The following is a 17,142-nucleotide window of genomic DNA, read 5'->3' as shown; positions in this document are numbered from 1 at the left end:
AGGGACTCTCGTTGCCGGCTCCCGGCGACGTGACAAATACCCAGTGCTCCAGCTGGACAACACAAAATTGACCATTTTTTGTCAAATTGCTGCAGTTTGAGAAATCCAAATGACGGTGTTATGAATTATTAAGCCGAGGCATTTTATTTCAGAAGTAAAACAGATTGTCCATTCGTAATTTAAATATTTAAAGCTTATAATAGTTGTTCTATATTAGGCACATAATATTAGTAATACGGCATTCCCGATCCTGCGGAAAGAATGGAAAGCAGTCGACGTCGCCCCAATCACGTCATTTCGGATCCTCCCGATCCACTAACGGTGCTTTTAGGTACCTCAAGCACCGGTCACCGTTCTCGTCGAACCCGTCGTTTGCGACGAAGGGCTCGACGAGTGAATTAACCCTCAGACACAGCCCACTGAGTTTCTCGCCGGATCTTCTCAGTGGGTCGCGTTTCCGATCCGGTGGTAGATTCTGCGAAGCACAGCTCTTGCTAGGGTTCGTGTTAGTAACGTCGTCAGGTTTGAGCCCCGTGAGCTCACCTACTAGTTAAGGTTCCGCTGACATAGCCTCTCAAGGCTATCAGCTTAGGCAGGAAAAAAAAAAGTAATACGGCGGAAGCTGCCAATAACAATCATTAATATGTACTCATTCTTGCCACTGCGTCACAACTCACAATACAACTAGAAAATTTTAATAATTGTAAAATGGTAAGTGTGATCCTCCCGAGCTTGATTTGTGTATCAGTTATCAAAGTAAGTGGTAAATCTACACTGTTTGTTTTAATGTTATGAAGAAAATCATTCATTATAAAATGTTTAAGTCATTTCCTGATCTGGGCTGTTCCAATTTAATTTTTGCAAATATTTTCGACTAAGTGTGACTGAGTCACTTTCCGGTTCCCATACTTACGGCGGAGTACGCTAGTTTCGACAGGTAGGTAACGCTGGATTTACACTAAGTATCGCCCTAAGACACCGTCAGAATCGCTATTACCTTTAGTCTACATAAATTTAGTAATAGTTCGAAGCATTATTTTTTTGGAGTACCTTACTCGCAGTTGAAAACTTTGAATAACGTTTAATGAGTATTGTAAGATGACATCAAATGAAAATCGAAGAAAAAACGGAATAAAAATAATTATTAGGTAAATGAAAAAAAATCACAACTACATCCAAAATATTAACTAAAACCCGAAAACCATGCTATGCTAGTTATGTAAGGGGACAAACAAATTCAATATAACGACATATATAATATATAACATAGAATATAGCCGTAAGAAGCAACAGTGTACTTTCAACGCATAAGTAAAATCTAATTTGTTGCTGACGGTCATAGCTACGATACATAGCTTCCACAATCCACAGTCGAAAGTTTCGCGAAACAAGGACGATGAAAAAAATCTATTTTGAGTTTGCACTTATACACTGTCGTAACCAAGCTAGTTCTGCCAAGTGGGACTCCACCCGGCTGCCAGGTGCTTGCTCAACAATGGTGAAGCCAAGTCTACTTGCATTACATTACGGAACACAAAATTGACTTTTTGGCGGGAACGCGAGGAGTGAAGTTGTGTGATTTTTTTTATTTTGTCTATTTAGCGTTTCTTCAAGTTTAAATGTGTAATAACGGTAGTTTATAAACTGTTTAGTATCTGTGAAAGTGCACAAATGTGGGAAAAGCAAACAAAGCCGCTGAACGTAACTTATCGAGATCCTACAAAAAGTCAATTGAAAAAATCTCAGTAAATGACCACTATTTTACTGAGATTATATTTCATTACCATATCATCTCATCTCGTTTCATTTCATTTAATTTCACTTTATATTATCATTTTTCATAAAAATAAGAACATAAATTAAAATAAGAGTTGACCTAAAGGTCTTAGTTACCAGGTCATAAAATCGCTTAAAAAAAAGGAATTCAAAATTTTATTTTGATTCGTGGCAATGATTTATACGTCAAATGTCAAAAATGACAACAGCAATGACAGATAAAATAATGTCATGTTACGTGGCCCGGGTCGAAAATTGAAGCATACGCACGCTCAAACGTAAAAGACCAAAATAAAACAAAAATTGTATGTGATTATTCACATTTATTAAAATGAAGTACTTAAGAATATCACAATGGCTGGTAGTAACTTTGTTAAACCTAGTTAGCAATGCGTACAGCTACACAGTCACAGTTGATGCACATGCCGAAGAGTGCTTTTACGAAAATGTAGAAGCCGATACCAAATTGGGTAAGACTATTCAGCTGAAATATGCTTTATTTGCTTTATCTTACACCATTTGCACTCAATAAAATCAAATACAAGTATGTAAAGAAGAAATAACAAATAGGTTTTTGTTTATGTTACATACCCTAAAATCTGTATGTTTGCACACGAAATGATAAACAATATGCGTGAATGAAAACCATACTTGCCGAATTTTCTGAAAGGGGATGCTTGAATTGATATATTTGGTCATTAAATTAGATCTTTTTATTATTTAATTTATTCAATAATGTTAATGTAATTGTAATATAATCTTGATATTTTCAGGATTATCGTTTGAAATAGCAGAAGGTGGTTTCTTAGATATTGATGTAATAATACTAGGCCCTGATGGCAACGTCATTCATAAAGCAGAGAGGGAGTCATCTGGTATTTATACATTTTCTGCTCCAACTGCAGGGAAGTATACTTATTGCTTCAGTAATAAAATGTCATCCATGACACCCAAGGTTAGTATTAACTTTAGACAATAGTAAGATTTCCAGTTTGATGTTGTACAGTAATTTTATATGTAACAGTAGAACCTGTCACAAAAAGTCTGTTTTGAAAATAGCAAACAACATTAGCTTAAAATTATGTAACAGTTAATATTTTAAAAATTGTGAGCTATATAAAAATTGTGAACATCTTGTCTTGCCTCATCAATAGAGGTGAAATCCAAAAATATTATTTGCATCCTTTTTATTATTTCTTCCTTTATGGATGAATCTTTAATATTCTTGTTAGTTATTTAGTTAAAATAGCTTATTGATGTTCTTTTTTAATTCAACTTAACATAAACTAAACATAGCTTAAAATTATTGTATCAGATACATTAACAAGGAGTTTCATTTGGTAAAGCATGTACAATTTTATTGTAATATTTTGTTAATAGGTGGTAATGTTCAATCTTGAAATCGGAGAACCACAAACTAAATCTGGTAATGAAAATGAAGCTGACCATAATAAACTTGAGGACATGATCAAAGAACTTGCTACTACATTAAGAACTATCAAACACGATCAAGAGTATATGCAGGTATATATTCTTGTATTATCTTACAGATAAATGATACCGAAAATAGATTAAAATATGAAAGTATTATTTTTTATTACATTAAAATCATTCCTAATAAAGTTATGCAAAATCTCAAGAACATACTAATTTCAGGTGCGTGATCGTATCCATCGTTCAATAAATGAAAGTACAAATTCACGTGTGGTGATGTGGTCTATATTTGAGGCTTCAGTACTGCTTGTCATGACTATCGGACAAGTCTACTATCTCAAGAGGTTTTTTGAAGTGCAGCGTGTTGTGTAATGTTAATAGACTTATTTTACATTACACGTGTTGGTGTGTGAAGTGTTGTATGACATTTAAATTATTTGTTTATCCAATGAGATGAAATAAGTTTTTGTAATATTAATAAATTTAAAATCTCCCTCTTTGTTTAATTCAAAACCAGAGAAATATTTCATGTAAATCAATATATTTTTCTACTAATAATGAGTCTACTAGACAGTATTTTATTAAATATCTAATTGTTAATGTATTAATAGTAGAAGCATGACTTAATGCACTATTTATTTTGTTTAGATATCATTGCTGAGCATTTAATACAACATCTGTACAAAGTTTCCTGCGGGTGTTTTCTATTTAAGCTTTTGAATTCTTTTTCATTTTATTAAATAAAATTCCATTTATTTATTTGTTTTTGGTGATTCAATTCACATTTTATGTGTGATATCTTAATAAAAGGGGTGATTCCCACTTCTTTCTAGAAAAAGATTAGAAATTCTCCCTAGTTAACAAACAAACACGTTTGTTTGTTTTATGTGACGTAGAGGGTGAAAAGAGTATTATCATCACTTTACATACACTGTGCATTATGCCTAATCCAGTTCCTTTCTAGGTATTTTAGGAAAAACTGTTTTACTGATGTTAGGACATCTTGTGAGTCCACACGGGTAGGTACCACCACTCCGCCTATTTCTGCCGTGAAGCAGTAATGCGTTCCGGTTTGAAGGGTGGGGTAGCCGTTGTAACTATACTAAGAAGTTAGAACTAATATCTCAAGGTGGGTGGCGCATTAACGTTGTAGATGTCTATGGGCTCCAGTAACCACTTAACACCAGGTGAGCTGTGAGCTCGTCCACCCATCTAAGCAATAAAAAAAAAGATGTTGGGTATAAGGTGAAAAAAAGAACAGATTAAAACAACAAATTTTATTTAACAAACCATCACCAAAATATTCGAGATTTTTTTTACTACATGAGAATTGCTACCAAAGAACTTATTTCACAAACAACAAAAAGGAACTTAAGGAAAATTTCTACACCCACTTAAACAAATTGGGCTAAAAAAGATTAAGCCTTTTCAATTTGACATATTCATACATTTATAGGTACTCTGTTTATAAAACTATTTTTATTTAGTTACATTTAAATAATTTCTAATAAATTGAAACTATTTTCATGGATGGAGATAATTTTCGAGGTATGATTTCGAAGGAAATGTTTTATTAGGATCTATTTTGAAGATGATTATTTGCACTTTAATTCGGCCAAAATACATGTTTTTTTTAAATCCATAATAATATTTTAGTTTGTCCATGCTAAACCGCTAATTAGATGAACCAACTCTTAATGCATCTTTGAAAACCTACTTTTCATTTATTTAAAGTATATAACGATGTAATTCTGGTTAGTATACTCTCCAAACAAACTATGTATAATTATTTAATTCTAAATTTAGAGCAGAGTACCTCTGACAATTAATTTAGATAATAATAAAATAAATGTAAAATGTATGCAAAAGATCTTTCAATTACCTATGCAAATATTGCATTCGAGACTCAAGGAAATAATTTATCACAATCATCACTTGATTCCTATTTTTAACTAGGTAAAACAAGCTTTACAAAGAACTAGGAGACCTCATAGGGATTTCACAATTAGAAATAAAAAGATAACATACACATTTAAAAATTATAAACAATATAAAACTGAGCAAGATTTGAGGTTGTTTTATATACTTTGGCACAATTCACATTTCACCTAACGTTAAGGTAGCTCTTACAGACTAATTCGTGTAGTTCTCTTCATAATCCAAAATGTAATTTAATTTCTGTTATAGTTTAATCTTAAATGTTCAATTTACACTAACAGATTTGCTTTTAATTATCGTGACCGATACGCATGTAAGTATGCAACAAGGTATTGCCTGCATTCTCAATGTAAGGCTTTCGTAAGCGTTCGACTTAGTGAAGATTACGTCAATCTATTTACACAGTTTACTTCTGCTTAAGAATGAATGGCTTTAAAAACTTATGTAAAACTTAAACATGAAATGACATCTAGTGTGTTTTGATAAAAAGAAACGCAAGTAGATCTGTGTGCTTAGTGCGAGTTTTTTAACGTTCTCGATAGCGTAAAAGTTAGCTTATATTTGTACGGAATGGAATCGTTTGCCTACGTTTACCGCTAGGGGCGCTGTTCTAACTGCATACAAAATTGGGTTAACCTTTACACTATCGAGAACGTTAAAAAACTCGCACTAAGCACACTGCACCTTGAGATTAAAATCTGCGGTTCCATTGCTACGCACAGGAACGTTTGGTATGTTTTACTTAGCTTCACTTTATATGAAGAACGGCATGTAAGTCACAGTTTGATGTTGTCGTTAACCCCTCGTTTATATTAAACACCCGACAGCGCGTGGGGCGTTTTAGCAACGTCAGTTAAAACGTAAATATGCTGCGTAAGGAATAGACACGCAGATGTAGAAACGTATACATTTCTGGACGCCGGACGCGCGTGTGATTTTTGCGTACATGCTACGCAGCAATGGAATCGAAAAGAGAGAAAACATGCAAACAAAGAGAAGTGTTTTTAAATGTGAATACCTAGTAGGACGTGCCAGTTATATTTGAATAGGGGATTAGACTGCGCTGTTGTGTAGCGTCCCGGTGACGAGCGCGGGCACGATGGCGCCGGCCGGCAGCCGGGGGTGCGCGGGGGAGGCGGCCGGCAACTCCACCAGCACGCTCGCACCGCACGCGCTCAACAGACGACTACTGCACTGTACGACATAAACATAAACTTCATATTAAAATTTATGCCCTCCCTGCACATACACGAAGTAGTTTCGACTACCTGTCGGATTCACTGTGTTAATTTAATTTTAATGCGTTCAACGCCGTGCGGCCCACCGGTGAGCCTGGCTTACTATAAAATTCGGGCCTAGACCAAAATCAGGGAATCCGTAATTTTTATCCTATGCCTCTTTCTATGGCATAGGATAATAATGCCTATTTCTGCGGTGAAGCAGTAATGCGATCCGATTTGAAGGGGGGGGGGGGGGGGGGCAGCCCTTGTAAGTATACTGAGACCCTATAACTCATATCTCATGTGGCGGCATTTACATTGTAGATATCCAAGGGCTCTATGGGCTGGCCAAAAAAAAAAAGTTACCTGGTTGCCCAACAACTTCACAGTGGGCATGTCGTCGTCCTGGGACACGTCGATGTCGGCCCGCGCGTACTCCGGGCGGGGGTCGAGCGCGACGCCGTGCGCGAGCTTGGCGCGGAGTCTGGGCCACGAGCCCCTCTTGCCGCTGCACACGCGCAGACCTCGGATCACGAACAGCAAACAGCAAACGTAGGCAGAAACTGGATTACCTATCGAACAATTAATAAATTACATTATTTTTTCTCGTTAAAATATCGGAGTATTAAATACCCGATTCTTGCAACTTCCAAAAAGGAATCCGAAATTCCCAGTGCACTTTATTAGTCTAAGACGATCTGTTCTATAAGTGTTGAACAGTGATTGCGTGATTGGTGTTTGTTGCCTGTGTTAACTTTGTATATTATTGTTTCTTCTTCTAGTATGTCTATTAGAACAAACCGTCTCCGTTGCAGCAAATATAATGGATGGCTGGTTCAATATATCTGCTATATTATATAATTTAATAAATATTAATACAAATAACAAAGAAATGTTTTACCAGGCAATGCAAAAATAAATTTAGTTTTTCCTTCAAACTGGCATGTTGCAAAAGTCGACGGCTTGCCGGGCTTCATGCGAACGCGTCCATAGTGAAGTGTTGCACCGAAATCCTGAAGTCAGAATTTAAAACAATTCGACACAAATTTAAACAATTTAATAGTAACCACGGCTAGTCCTTCAAACTGAAACGCTTACTGCTTCCCGGCAGAAACAGGCAGGGTGGTGGTACCTACCCGTGCAGGCTCACAAGAAGCCCTACCACCAACACTAAAAAATCTCTAAGTCATCCAGCAAGTAGGTATATACCAGTTAAAGTCTTATCTTTATTGGTTCTAGATTTTTTTCTAATCTATTGTACAGAGTTTCTTCACAATCGAATAGAAAGTATTGGAACGCACGGATGACAACAAGAAATTCAAAACAATTTTTATTTCGAATCGGAGGTCATATATGTAATGAATAATCAAATAAATTATCACCAGTTCCATAATGAGTCACATTTTGAAAATAACCAGGGACACAAAACAACGGGCTTGTTTTTTTAAAAATATATATTGTTTAAGGTAAAGAATACTTAAAAAAATCAATTGGAACGTAGTTATAAATTATTGTATGTATGTATTGTCATCGATCATTGATACTTATGCAAATTTTCAAGTTAAACGAGAATCTTGAAATCGTTCAAAGATTCCGTTACATACATACATATCAAGTTATCGACGTCCCACTTGTCCTGGTGAAACTGGAAAGACCTTAGTGCCACTAGCAATCCTTCAATCATAAAAAATAATAATCTATCGACGTTAAATAATAGACTGACAATAAAATTTAGATAAATTTACAAGCTCATATATTTGTAGACTATTTTAACAGTAGGTAAGTCTAAGTAGTAACTCATATCTCTAGGTGGGTGGCGCATTTTCGATGTAGATGTCTATGGGCTCCAGTCACCACTTAACACCAGGTGGGCTGTGGGCTTCTCCACCCATTTAAGCAATAAATAAAAAAAGGATGCGTACGTTTAATAATACTGGCTTCAGTAAATCTTTCTCGCCCATCGACACGCCTCCGGTGCAGACCAACACGTCGGCCTTGGTCAGGGCGGCCGATATACCGGCCACTAGCTCTTCGGGAGAGTCACGACAAATACCGCAATCTATACTCTGGTACCCGTGCTCTCTGCTCAAAATATAAATATTATTTATTGATTTCATTAACCTTTTGACTGCCATGTAGGTCACCCTACGTAGCGCACTGAAGTAATTATGTCGATTTTTGTTATTATTTTTGGCAGGCAGCGGCTTGGCTCTGCCCCTGGCATTGCTGACGTCCATGAGCGACGGTAACCACTCACCATCAGGTGCCGTTTGGCCTAGCATACATGCCGAGCAGGTATGCTCGTCTGCCTATACTACAATTAAAAAAAAAACTATGTACGTTTTAAGGTAGCATTCTGATGTTGGCGACCAGGGCGACAAGTGACCGCGACTAGCGACCGCGGCCCTGGTCGCCTGTCGCCTGACTACCAGTGGCATTCCGATGTCAGCGACCGCGACCGACAGCCAGTATGCCCGCGTTTTTATTGTATACAATTGTGTTCTAGTGCTCATATCGGACAACTTAACCGCAACTAGGCAAAAAGCTATACGGATTTTATTAGAACAAAAAGATGATACACTAATTTTGTTGGCCTTGCTTTCGGAAACAAGAATTTTGCCAATTTCTTCCCAAATTTTATCTCGAATAACATTATCTTGATATGACTGGAGTGACGAATCGTATATATAGGTGGGTTTATGGACACTACATCCATGTATAATTCGTCATCGTGTGTGAAAAATGATGACATTTTGACGTGCAACGTGGGCGGGTCGCGCGGCGGCACTGCTCCAGTGGCAGTAACGTCGCACGACCACGGTCGCTTCCTAGCCTCGTCCACAGGTTGCGCGACCGGGTCGCTTGCGATGTTTAGAGTTCCATATAAATTCATACTAAGCAGTAAGTCGCGTGACCCGGTCGTAGTCTCCTGTCGAAGTCGTCGGTCGCGGTCGCCAAAATCGGAATGCTACCTTAACACGGGAGGTGTTAATTTTTTTTGTTTTGTTTGTTGGTTAACATTAATTCTCTTACTTCAACAAGGCGCTCAGCATCGCTCTATTGGAGTCCCGAATGTGTGCTGGCCTGAGTTTCAATTCGGACGGTTCTTGTAATTCGTTTCCAGTTGACATCAGCGCCACCTACAATTAATTCTAGGGTGTTAATAAAGTTGTTCTTAATTCGAATCGTTTTTCGAGAAACTTTATGTTTTCAACGGTCATTTAATTTTATTAGCATTGATAAATGATTACTGTTTTGAATAAACACAACCGATCTGATTTATTAGAAGTGATGTGATCAAAACTGATAATACCGTGGGACCGACGCGAACAGTGACCGACTGGTAACCAGCTCCTGCTAAAACTCCTATTTTAGCTGCATCTATAGATTCACCTGTAAAATGATATTTTTAAATTAGACAATGTCTTACTAAACAACGAGACTCTGTCATTGGATAAGGACTTCTGCAATCCAGTCTTTTCCTGCATAAAGTATGAGTACTGATTGCAAACAGTAGGTATACCTAAATTCATTTAACACGTTGACTGCCATGATAGACCTATGCCCTACGCGGCGCACTCAAGTAAAAGTCGATTCCGGTTACTAATCGTTTAGATTGTCTAAGTTTGCCTAGTTTTGTTTGTTAATGTACATGTTTTAGTCTTAGAAGCAGATTCATTCTGAATATCTTCGGATTCGTCTTTTCCAGAGTCTACTGTTTGTTTACTGGTGGTAGGACCTCTTGTGATTTCGAACGGGTAGGTACCACCGCCCTGCCTATTTCTGCCCGTGAAGCAATAATGCGTTTCGGCTTGAAGGGCGGGGCAGCCGTTGTAACTATACTGAGAGCTTAGACCTTATATCTCAAGGTGGGTGGCGCATTTACGTTGTAGAAGTCTTTGGGCTCCAGTAACCACTTAACAACAGGTGGGTTGTGATCTCGTCCATCCATCTAAGCAATAAAAGCAATAAAAAATATATTATAATAGACGTTGCGGCGCCTTAGTAACAGAAATCGGCATAATTACTTCAAGTGCACCACGTACGGTACCTTTTTTTTTTTTTTTTTCCTACCTAAGCTGATAGCCCTAGCGGCTATGTCAGCGTAACCCTAACTTTAGTAGGTGAGCTCACGGGGCTCAAACCTGACGATGTTGCTAACACGAACCCTAGCAAGAGCCGTGCTTCGCAGAATCTACCACCGGATCGGAAACGCGACCCACTGAGAAGATCCGGCGAGAAACTCAGTGGGCTGTGTCTGAGGGTTAGTTTACCCGTCGCTTGCGACGGGTTCGACGAGAACGATGACCGGTGCTTAAGGTACTTTAAAAGCACTGTTAGTGGATCGGGATACTACCGAACTACTACTACTTCACTACAATAACATTAAATAAAATTTATTTCATTGGGCGTTTTAATTTTGCCCTATTTAGTCTTAATGATTTGAATAACGTGATACATTACCTTTGTCTACAAGCGTGGCCCCCATTGCTATATCAAAACCAACAGGTCTAACATCTTGACCTGGCTCAGGTGCGATCAGTATCTCGATTTCCAACTCAGTCACGCCATCGTCAGACGCTAATAGCAATTTTGTATCCTCAACCTAGCAATTTTTACAATTAAACTTAATCGATATTATATACAATTTTCTTATTCCATTTTATATCGATTTGAATCACTAAAGATTCCATAACATTTTTAATAGCGATCGCATTCATTATGACTCACTTTTGTAAACAGTAATTATAGAGAAACGCGGCTGTGTTCGATCTCCAGAAAAATATTCAGCTGTTTTATCTCTGAATGAAATTAGAAGAAATCTTTTTCTACGATTTATCTATGAAAAATTAATTTTTCAAATAATTATGGAAGTTCTATAATATTAAGAATTATAAGTCGCCTCTTTAATTTTTCCCTATGTAACTGGTAGCCTCTAGAGGTTATTAAAGTTTCACCGCTTTGGTAGAAGAGCTCACGGGGCTCGGCCTGAGGGAATTTGCTAACACTGACGGATCGCAATAGCGACTCACTGAGAAGCTCCGGTGAAAGACTCCGTGGGTTTTGTCTAGTGTCTCAGTGGGTTAGGTAGGACGACGAACGCGTTCGACATATTTGACGAGAACAGTGATCAAGGCTTTGAAGATTAACAGCACCGAGAGTGGATCGGGAGGATCCGACATGACGTGTTTAGAGCGACAAAAACAGTGCATTGCCCCGTTGTCTGGGTCTGGAACCTAACTCGAAAATTCACAATGTATATCAATACACAAACAATCATTGGTCTTTCTGAAAATGTATTTAACGCATTATTTCAATAAGGACATTTTTTTTAATTTTCAGCCAGCCAGCTAGCCAGTTCCTTTCTACCCTAAGGAGATTGAAGACAGCGGAACAATTTTAAATAGATTTTGTAACTCTCCACACGCATTTTTCATTTCGAAATTACCCTATTCATTTTTTTTTTAAATTATAAATTGCTTTAAAATTGAATGTAAAAATCAAGAATAGTATATTGTTCCGTGGGTCGTATGTTATAAATTATATATTCATACTTGTACAACGCAATCGGCACCAGCAGGTAATGCAGCGCCGGTATTGATGCGCACACACTCGCCCATACAAAGCGGTGTAGTCGGAGCATCACCCGCTGTAATAGCAGCATTCACTTTTCTAGGCCCAACACCGTCCGTACTCAGACACGCATACCCTGAACATATTATTAAAATATAATGATAGAAACATAACACATTATTTTTCATTGAATAAATTTATTTAAAAATAATGTGATGTATTTTTTACATTATTCTGAATACAGTAAAAGCTTTTCGCGCTTCCTTTATTCGCGGTTTTCACTATTCAAAAATGCTACCCAAATACCATATTCGCAGATCTAAACGGCACATCGGTACCTACTTACACATTGATAAAAGAATTCTAATATAAAAGGTATCCGACCGAATATCCTTTAAAAACGAGTTGTCAAATGGACTAATAAAAAAGTAGAATAGGCGTTATTAAAACTATGCATAAAGTATTTTTTTATTTTGTCATCTAAACTACTTAACCTAACTTTTGTCAACTAAATATGTAAATTACCATTCCATATTCACGGTTTCTGTATTCGCGGCATATTTACGAAGCATATACCCCGCGATAACAAGCTTTTACTGTTTGGAATCATATTGTAAATGTCATAGTATGTTACTATTTAAAAAATATATATATAGTCCTTTTTTAAAATCTTGATCATGAATTATGTAATGTTTTTTAATTATGTGAATAATTAACAGAAATTAACACACTTCAACCGTTTTATAACAAGACACTTTAATAACAATAAAACTGATGATGAATGGAAACTCCAATTGAATCAACAGCGGCTTTACTTAATATGTTCATGTATCCAATGGAAAATTATTCATTAGATATTAAGTATGTTTTATATTTTTTGAATTTATGAGAAATCAAGGGTTGATGAATATGCATTTTTATAAAGTTTCTTATTTGTCTCAGTTGATGGTTGATAATTCTATTTTATATTCAAATTTAATGAACCATTTTATTGAAATTATACACAGCAGCCTAATTTAGGGTCAGATGACTGTATGATTTGTCCCTGATTATTAATAATTTTATTTAAAAATACCCACCATCTTTAACGGAAGCTGGAAATGGCGGCATTGGCTCTTTTGCACGCAGAGGTTGAGCAACTACCCTACCAAGTGCTTGATCTAAAGGTACAATCTCTAACATTTCATTCCACTGTCCCATTACTGAATCTACAATCTTACAGGCTTCAGCCATTTCAATCATTGAATATGGGGATGCTCTTGGTCTTAGTGCTATCTTTGTAATATCTACGTTGCTCCTATGTGGACACAAATGACTAAATTGCAATGAATCATGTATTGTTCTAACTTCTGACAATTCATTCCGTACTAATGCTATTGCATGAGGCAGAATTGGTTTGATGACTTCAAAGCATTCCAAGACAGCTTTTTTGCTTCCTGGTAAATTTACGATTAAAGTTTTATCACGCAATCCTGCTACAGATCTTGAAAGCATAGCCATAGGAGTTTTTTTTAAGCTCTCCAGAGTTAAGGCTACAGATATACTGGGAATTTCTTTGTGTATAACAACTTTTGTAGCCTCTGGAGTGACATCCCTTGGGCTTAGACCTGTTCCTCCTGTTGTTAGAATTAAGTCTAGATTACTATCACAAAAATATTTCAGTTCCCTTTCAATCATTTCTCGTTCATCAGGTACTATTATTGTGTGTAAATTGGAGTCAGGAAATAATTTTTTAACTAAATGGCAAAGTGCTGGACCAGATTCATCTTTAGAATTATCTTTGAAACAGGTGTCACTCACAGTGATGACTGCTACTGCTTTTATCATTTTCTCCTATTTAAATACAAAAAAATATTTTAATTTATTAATACCTACAGAGAAAACATGGAATTATGCATTCGTTCGAAAAAATAATATTACAACCACTTTTTAGATAAATATTGTAATGTTATTTACATTTATTAGCAATTTTTCCAATATTTAGTGTATTTAAAATTAGCAGACTACCAACGGAAAGTAGGTAAGGTTAATACAAAATTAACTTTAAGCTTCTGGCGGGTACTTACAAAATACTTCGAAATTTAAATATAATTTTTTGTTGTTAATCACAACTTTTGTGTTCACTATCACTAATTCTCTTACTTTACTTTACTCAGAGACTATTATGAGATGTTCAGGCATAAATTAATTTAAACAATTGATAAACGAGCCGACAATTACAATCAATCACGCAGATAATGACTGTTTGCCAGTGTTTGTGAAAAACTGCAAGACAAAGGGTGGCCAGGTGTGAATTTCCCAATTTCCCCACTTTTTTTTTGTAAATTCTTTTTAGCACCGTTATGAGTTTTAACGCGAAACCATAAAAAATATAGTATGCACAAAAACTGAAATAAGAACACGACCGTGTTAATGAATTTCGCTGGCAGCAGAGAGCCTCTTTTTTCACATGCTATCGAGTACTCAATTCAGAAAATTAGTATTAGTAGTAGTCTAGACACAAAAATAATATCAAGAGTCTAGATTTGGTCAAAATCCTCGTATCGTAGTTATTAAGGCGTACAAGTACACAGGAGAGAATTAAACTCAATGCATCATCGTATCAAGATCGTATCATCGCACAAACAGACTGTAATTGGAGGGTCAGTAACGAATTTTTTTTATTGCTTTTCTAGGCGGACCAGCATACGGCCCACCTGATGGTGACCGTCACTCAATGAAGTTCAGCAATACCAGGGGCAGAGCCAAGCCGCTGCCTACCATTAAGTACTTTCCACGAGCCTCATTTGAAGAAGGACATGTCGCCATGTCGTAGCGCACGGAAAACACCGTGGAGGAGAATTCATTTCAAAGCCGGATAGTACGTGGCAAAAAAGATCTCTGGAATCGCATGATATGATTTTTGTATGAGGGAACGTATAGAACTCCACGTCATAGTGAAATAGTCTCTAACTATGGTACGATAAAAAAAGGATTGTGCGGTTTTATGAAACCACGGTAAAACTTTTTTTACATTATAGACATTTAACTCTGACAAACAAGATTTACATTAAGCACTGACAAAAACAAACAAAATAGCGTGGAGCGCTGGCACAAATGAGTAATAGTGTATACACTACACAGTCAGCTGCTGCGAACTATAGGTGCCACCATATTGGCCTTGGCTGCTCTGGCGAGCGTCTATCACTTTATCCTTAATGCGCGGCCGACCGTCACGCGACATGCAATACACAGACGAATTTTTTTGAGACGATGTAATAAAAGTTTCACTTTAATATAACTGAAAAAAATGTAATGCCATTTAATCCATAATCTTCCGTATTGCCGTATACCCTCGAGACTGTCGAGTCGTGGCAACTAATGCGGCGTGGTAGCCAGTGCGCTTGCCTGACTTAGATCTCGTAAAACAAATGTGTAACGTGGAGTACAAGTTGAGAAAAAATCCTACCTCAGTTAATTTCAGAACAGAGATCTTAAAAACGCATTTTTAGAAGAATATAACTAAATCTCTAAAGATTTTATTAATAATTTGATTAAGGATATACCAAGCATAACAAAAGAAGCGGTTCAAAGAGCTTAATTGAAAATTTTCTAGTTATAACCATGAGAGCCGCGATCTTACTCAGTCGACTCAAGAAGTAAATTGTCTCTGCGTAATAAAGTGATTCATTCTACAAAACTCGCATACGTTCCGTCATGCATGACCTGTGCAAATGTAGTGTTCGCTCAATGTTTATATCACCCATATGTTTCCCGTAAATTTCAAATTTTTCAATCTGGCCACCCTACGGCTATGTGAGCAACCAATAATATTCGTGCACTGCATACCTACTTACCTACATATTTATTGTCCCAAAATAGTTGTTTTTCTTGTCTCTCATTTTTCGTAGCATAGATAATACGCGATTCGCGATAAAGTCTCGTTTGACCATAAAAAATTCAACATTTTGATCGAAGAATATAAATAATACTAGCTTTTGCCCGCGACTTCGTCCGCGTGGAATAGTTACTTTAGCATAACGCTAAATTTTACCCGCCTCTTCATTTATGGAGAAAGTGAAAATATTTTTGAATAATAGAATGATAAGGAGTTATTTAAGGTACCAAAATCACACTTTTCAACCGACTTCAAAAGAGGAAGTTATCAATTCGACCATAATTTTTTATCTATGTATGTTCACCGATTTCTCGAGAATCCTTGAACCGATTCTAATAATTCTTTTCTTTTTTTGTTCGAAAGATTTCCCGAATGGTCCTGTTTACATTAAGATCTGACGATGAGATCTTGGAGAAATCCAGAAAAATCTATAATTGTCAAAGCCTATCTTGAAGTGATTTGGGTGTTTCAATGTTGTAATGAATAACGTATTTATTTGGATAGGGATGAATATCATCTTTATAAAAACACCTTCACAAATAATGCTTTATTTTAGAACAAATTTGTTAGATTGTTAAATTAGAGCCAACCTTAATATATAGACATAATTATTATGATATCGCGCACTTTTTTTTTAGATCTTTTAAAGGGCAACAATTCTCTCATACATTAAGTACTTTAGCGAAACTTTAACCGTTTCCGCACGCAGTGGAAGCTCTCAAAAGGGATTAAAACCCCGATTTTGAAAAATTCTTTATTGGTGCTCCGCTTGCATTGGTCTTAGCGTGATGTTATATAGCCTATAGCCTTCCTCGAGAAATGGGCTATCTAACTCTGAATATATATTTTTAAATCGGACCAGTAGTTCCTGAGATTAGCGCGTTCAAACAAACAAACTCTTCAGCTTTATAATATTAATATAAATCACATTTGTTAAAGAAAATGAAAATTATTCATTTTGTCTACTAATATGTGAGTGGGATTGCGTAGGTTAATGTTTACGAATGTAGCCGGGCACTCCATCCTCGTGTTGTTCCGAAAAAAATTCACTATTACGATTATTGTGAGTTACGTCCCAGTCCCACTTTACTGCCATGTTCTCGTCAACTATTTTACTTACATTTAATCATGATATAGAAAATTTAGGAACGAGGGAGTCTCATCAAGCACCATCCTTTATGTCGTAATTAATCTATCTATCTATCTATATATATTGTATAAAAATTATTTGCTGTTCGTTAGTCTCGCTAAAACTCGAGAACGGCTGGACCGATTTGGCTGATTTTGGTCTTGAACTATTTGTGGAAGTCCAGAGAAGGTTTA

The 17,142-nt window shown here is 36.5% G+C and overlaps 2 protein-coding genes and 1 long non-coding RNA gene across 4 annotated transcripts; 2 read left to right on the top strand and 1 right to left on the bottom strand.

Annotated features, from left to right (window-relative positions):
* The first annotated feature begins 1,964 nt into the window (after window positions 1–1,964).
* Window positions 1,965–3,703, top strand: LOC101737070 (transmembrane emp24 domain-containing protein 2). Its single transcript, XM_004928831.3, has 4 exons — window positions 1,965–2,246; window positions 2,550–2,731; window positions 3,157–3,300; window positions 3,433–3,703. Exons 1-4 carry the CDS (start codon window positions 2,108–2,110, stop codon window positions 3,580–3,582), a joined length of 615 nt encoding a protein of 204 aa, XP_004928888.1. The 5' UTR covers window positions 1,965–2,107; the 3' UTR covers window positions 3,583–3,703.
* Window positions 3,704–4,472: 769 nt separating this feature from the next.
* On the bottom strand, window positions 4,473–14,218 carry LOC101737361 (gephyrin). Its single transcript, XM_004928832.5, has 10 exons — window positions 14,009–14,218; window positions 13,022–13,775; window positions 11,924–12,078; window positions 10,833–10,974; window positions 9,682–9,761; window positions 9,402–9,508; window positions 8,291–8,450; window positions 7,270–7,381; window positions 6,735–6,940; window positions 4,473–6,342 (listed from the first exon to the last, which is right to left on the bottom strand). The coding sequence occupies exons 2-10, from the start codon at window positions 13,767–13,769 to the stop codon at window positions 6,202–6,204; spliced, it is 1,851 nt and encodes a 616-aa protein (XP_004928889.1). The 5' UTR covers window positions 13,770–13,775; window positions 14,009–14,218; the 3' UTR covers window positions 4,473–6,201.
* A 580-nt stretch (window positions 14,219–14,798) lies between these two features.
* LOC134200326 (uncharacterized) lies at window positions 14,799–16,438 on the top strand. 2 transcript variants are annotated; one of them, XR_009975182.1, is made up of 2 exons: window positions 14,799–14,939; window positions 16,183–16,438. It is a non-coding gene; the product is annotated as an uncharacterized LOC134200326 (long non-coding RNA). The 2 variants fall into 2 exon arrangements; XR_009975181.1 differs by lacking the exon at window positions 14,799–14,939 and adding an exon at window positions 15,790–16,042.
* The last annotated feature ends 704 nt before the right edge of the window (window positions 16,439–17,142 follow it).

Source organism: Bombyx mori, chromosome 16 (assembly GCF_030269925.1).
Source record: "Bombyx mori chromosome 16, ASM3026992v2".
Lineage (NCBI taxonomy): Eukaryota > Metazoa > Arthropoda > Insecta > Lepidoptera > Bombycidae > Bombyx > Bombyx mori.
This window is presented reverse-complemented; position numbering and strand designations above follow the sequence as displayed.

Excerpts from the sequence above, each read along its gene's own strand:
- LOC101737070 (XM_004928831.3), top strand. The coding sequence starts at position 2,108 with ATGAAGTACTTAAGAATATCACAATGGCTGGTAGTAACTTTGTTAAAC. Across the intron at positions 2,247-2,549 it reads AGAAGCCGATACCAAATTGG|GATTATCGTTTGAAATAGCA; the intron begins GTAAGACTATTC and ends TGATATTTTCAG. Across the intron at positions 2,732-3,156 it reads TGTCATCCATGACACCCAAG|GTGGTAATGTTCAATCTTGA; the intron begins GTTAGTATTAAC and ends TTTTGTTAATAG.
- LOC101737361 (XM_004928832.5), bottom strand. The coding sequence starts at position 13,769 with ATGATAAAAGCAGTAGCAGTCATCACTGTGAGTGACACCTGTTTCAAA. Across the intron at positions 10,975-11,923 it reads GTGCCGATTGCGTTGTACAA|GTTGAGGATACAAAATTGCT; the intron begins GTATGAATATAT and ends AAAAATTGCTAG. Across the intron at positions 8,451-9,401 it reads ATGCTGAGCGCCTTGTTGAA|AGAGCACGGGTACCAGAGTA; the intron begins GTAAGAGAATTA and ends TATTTTGAGCAG.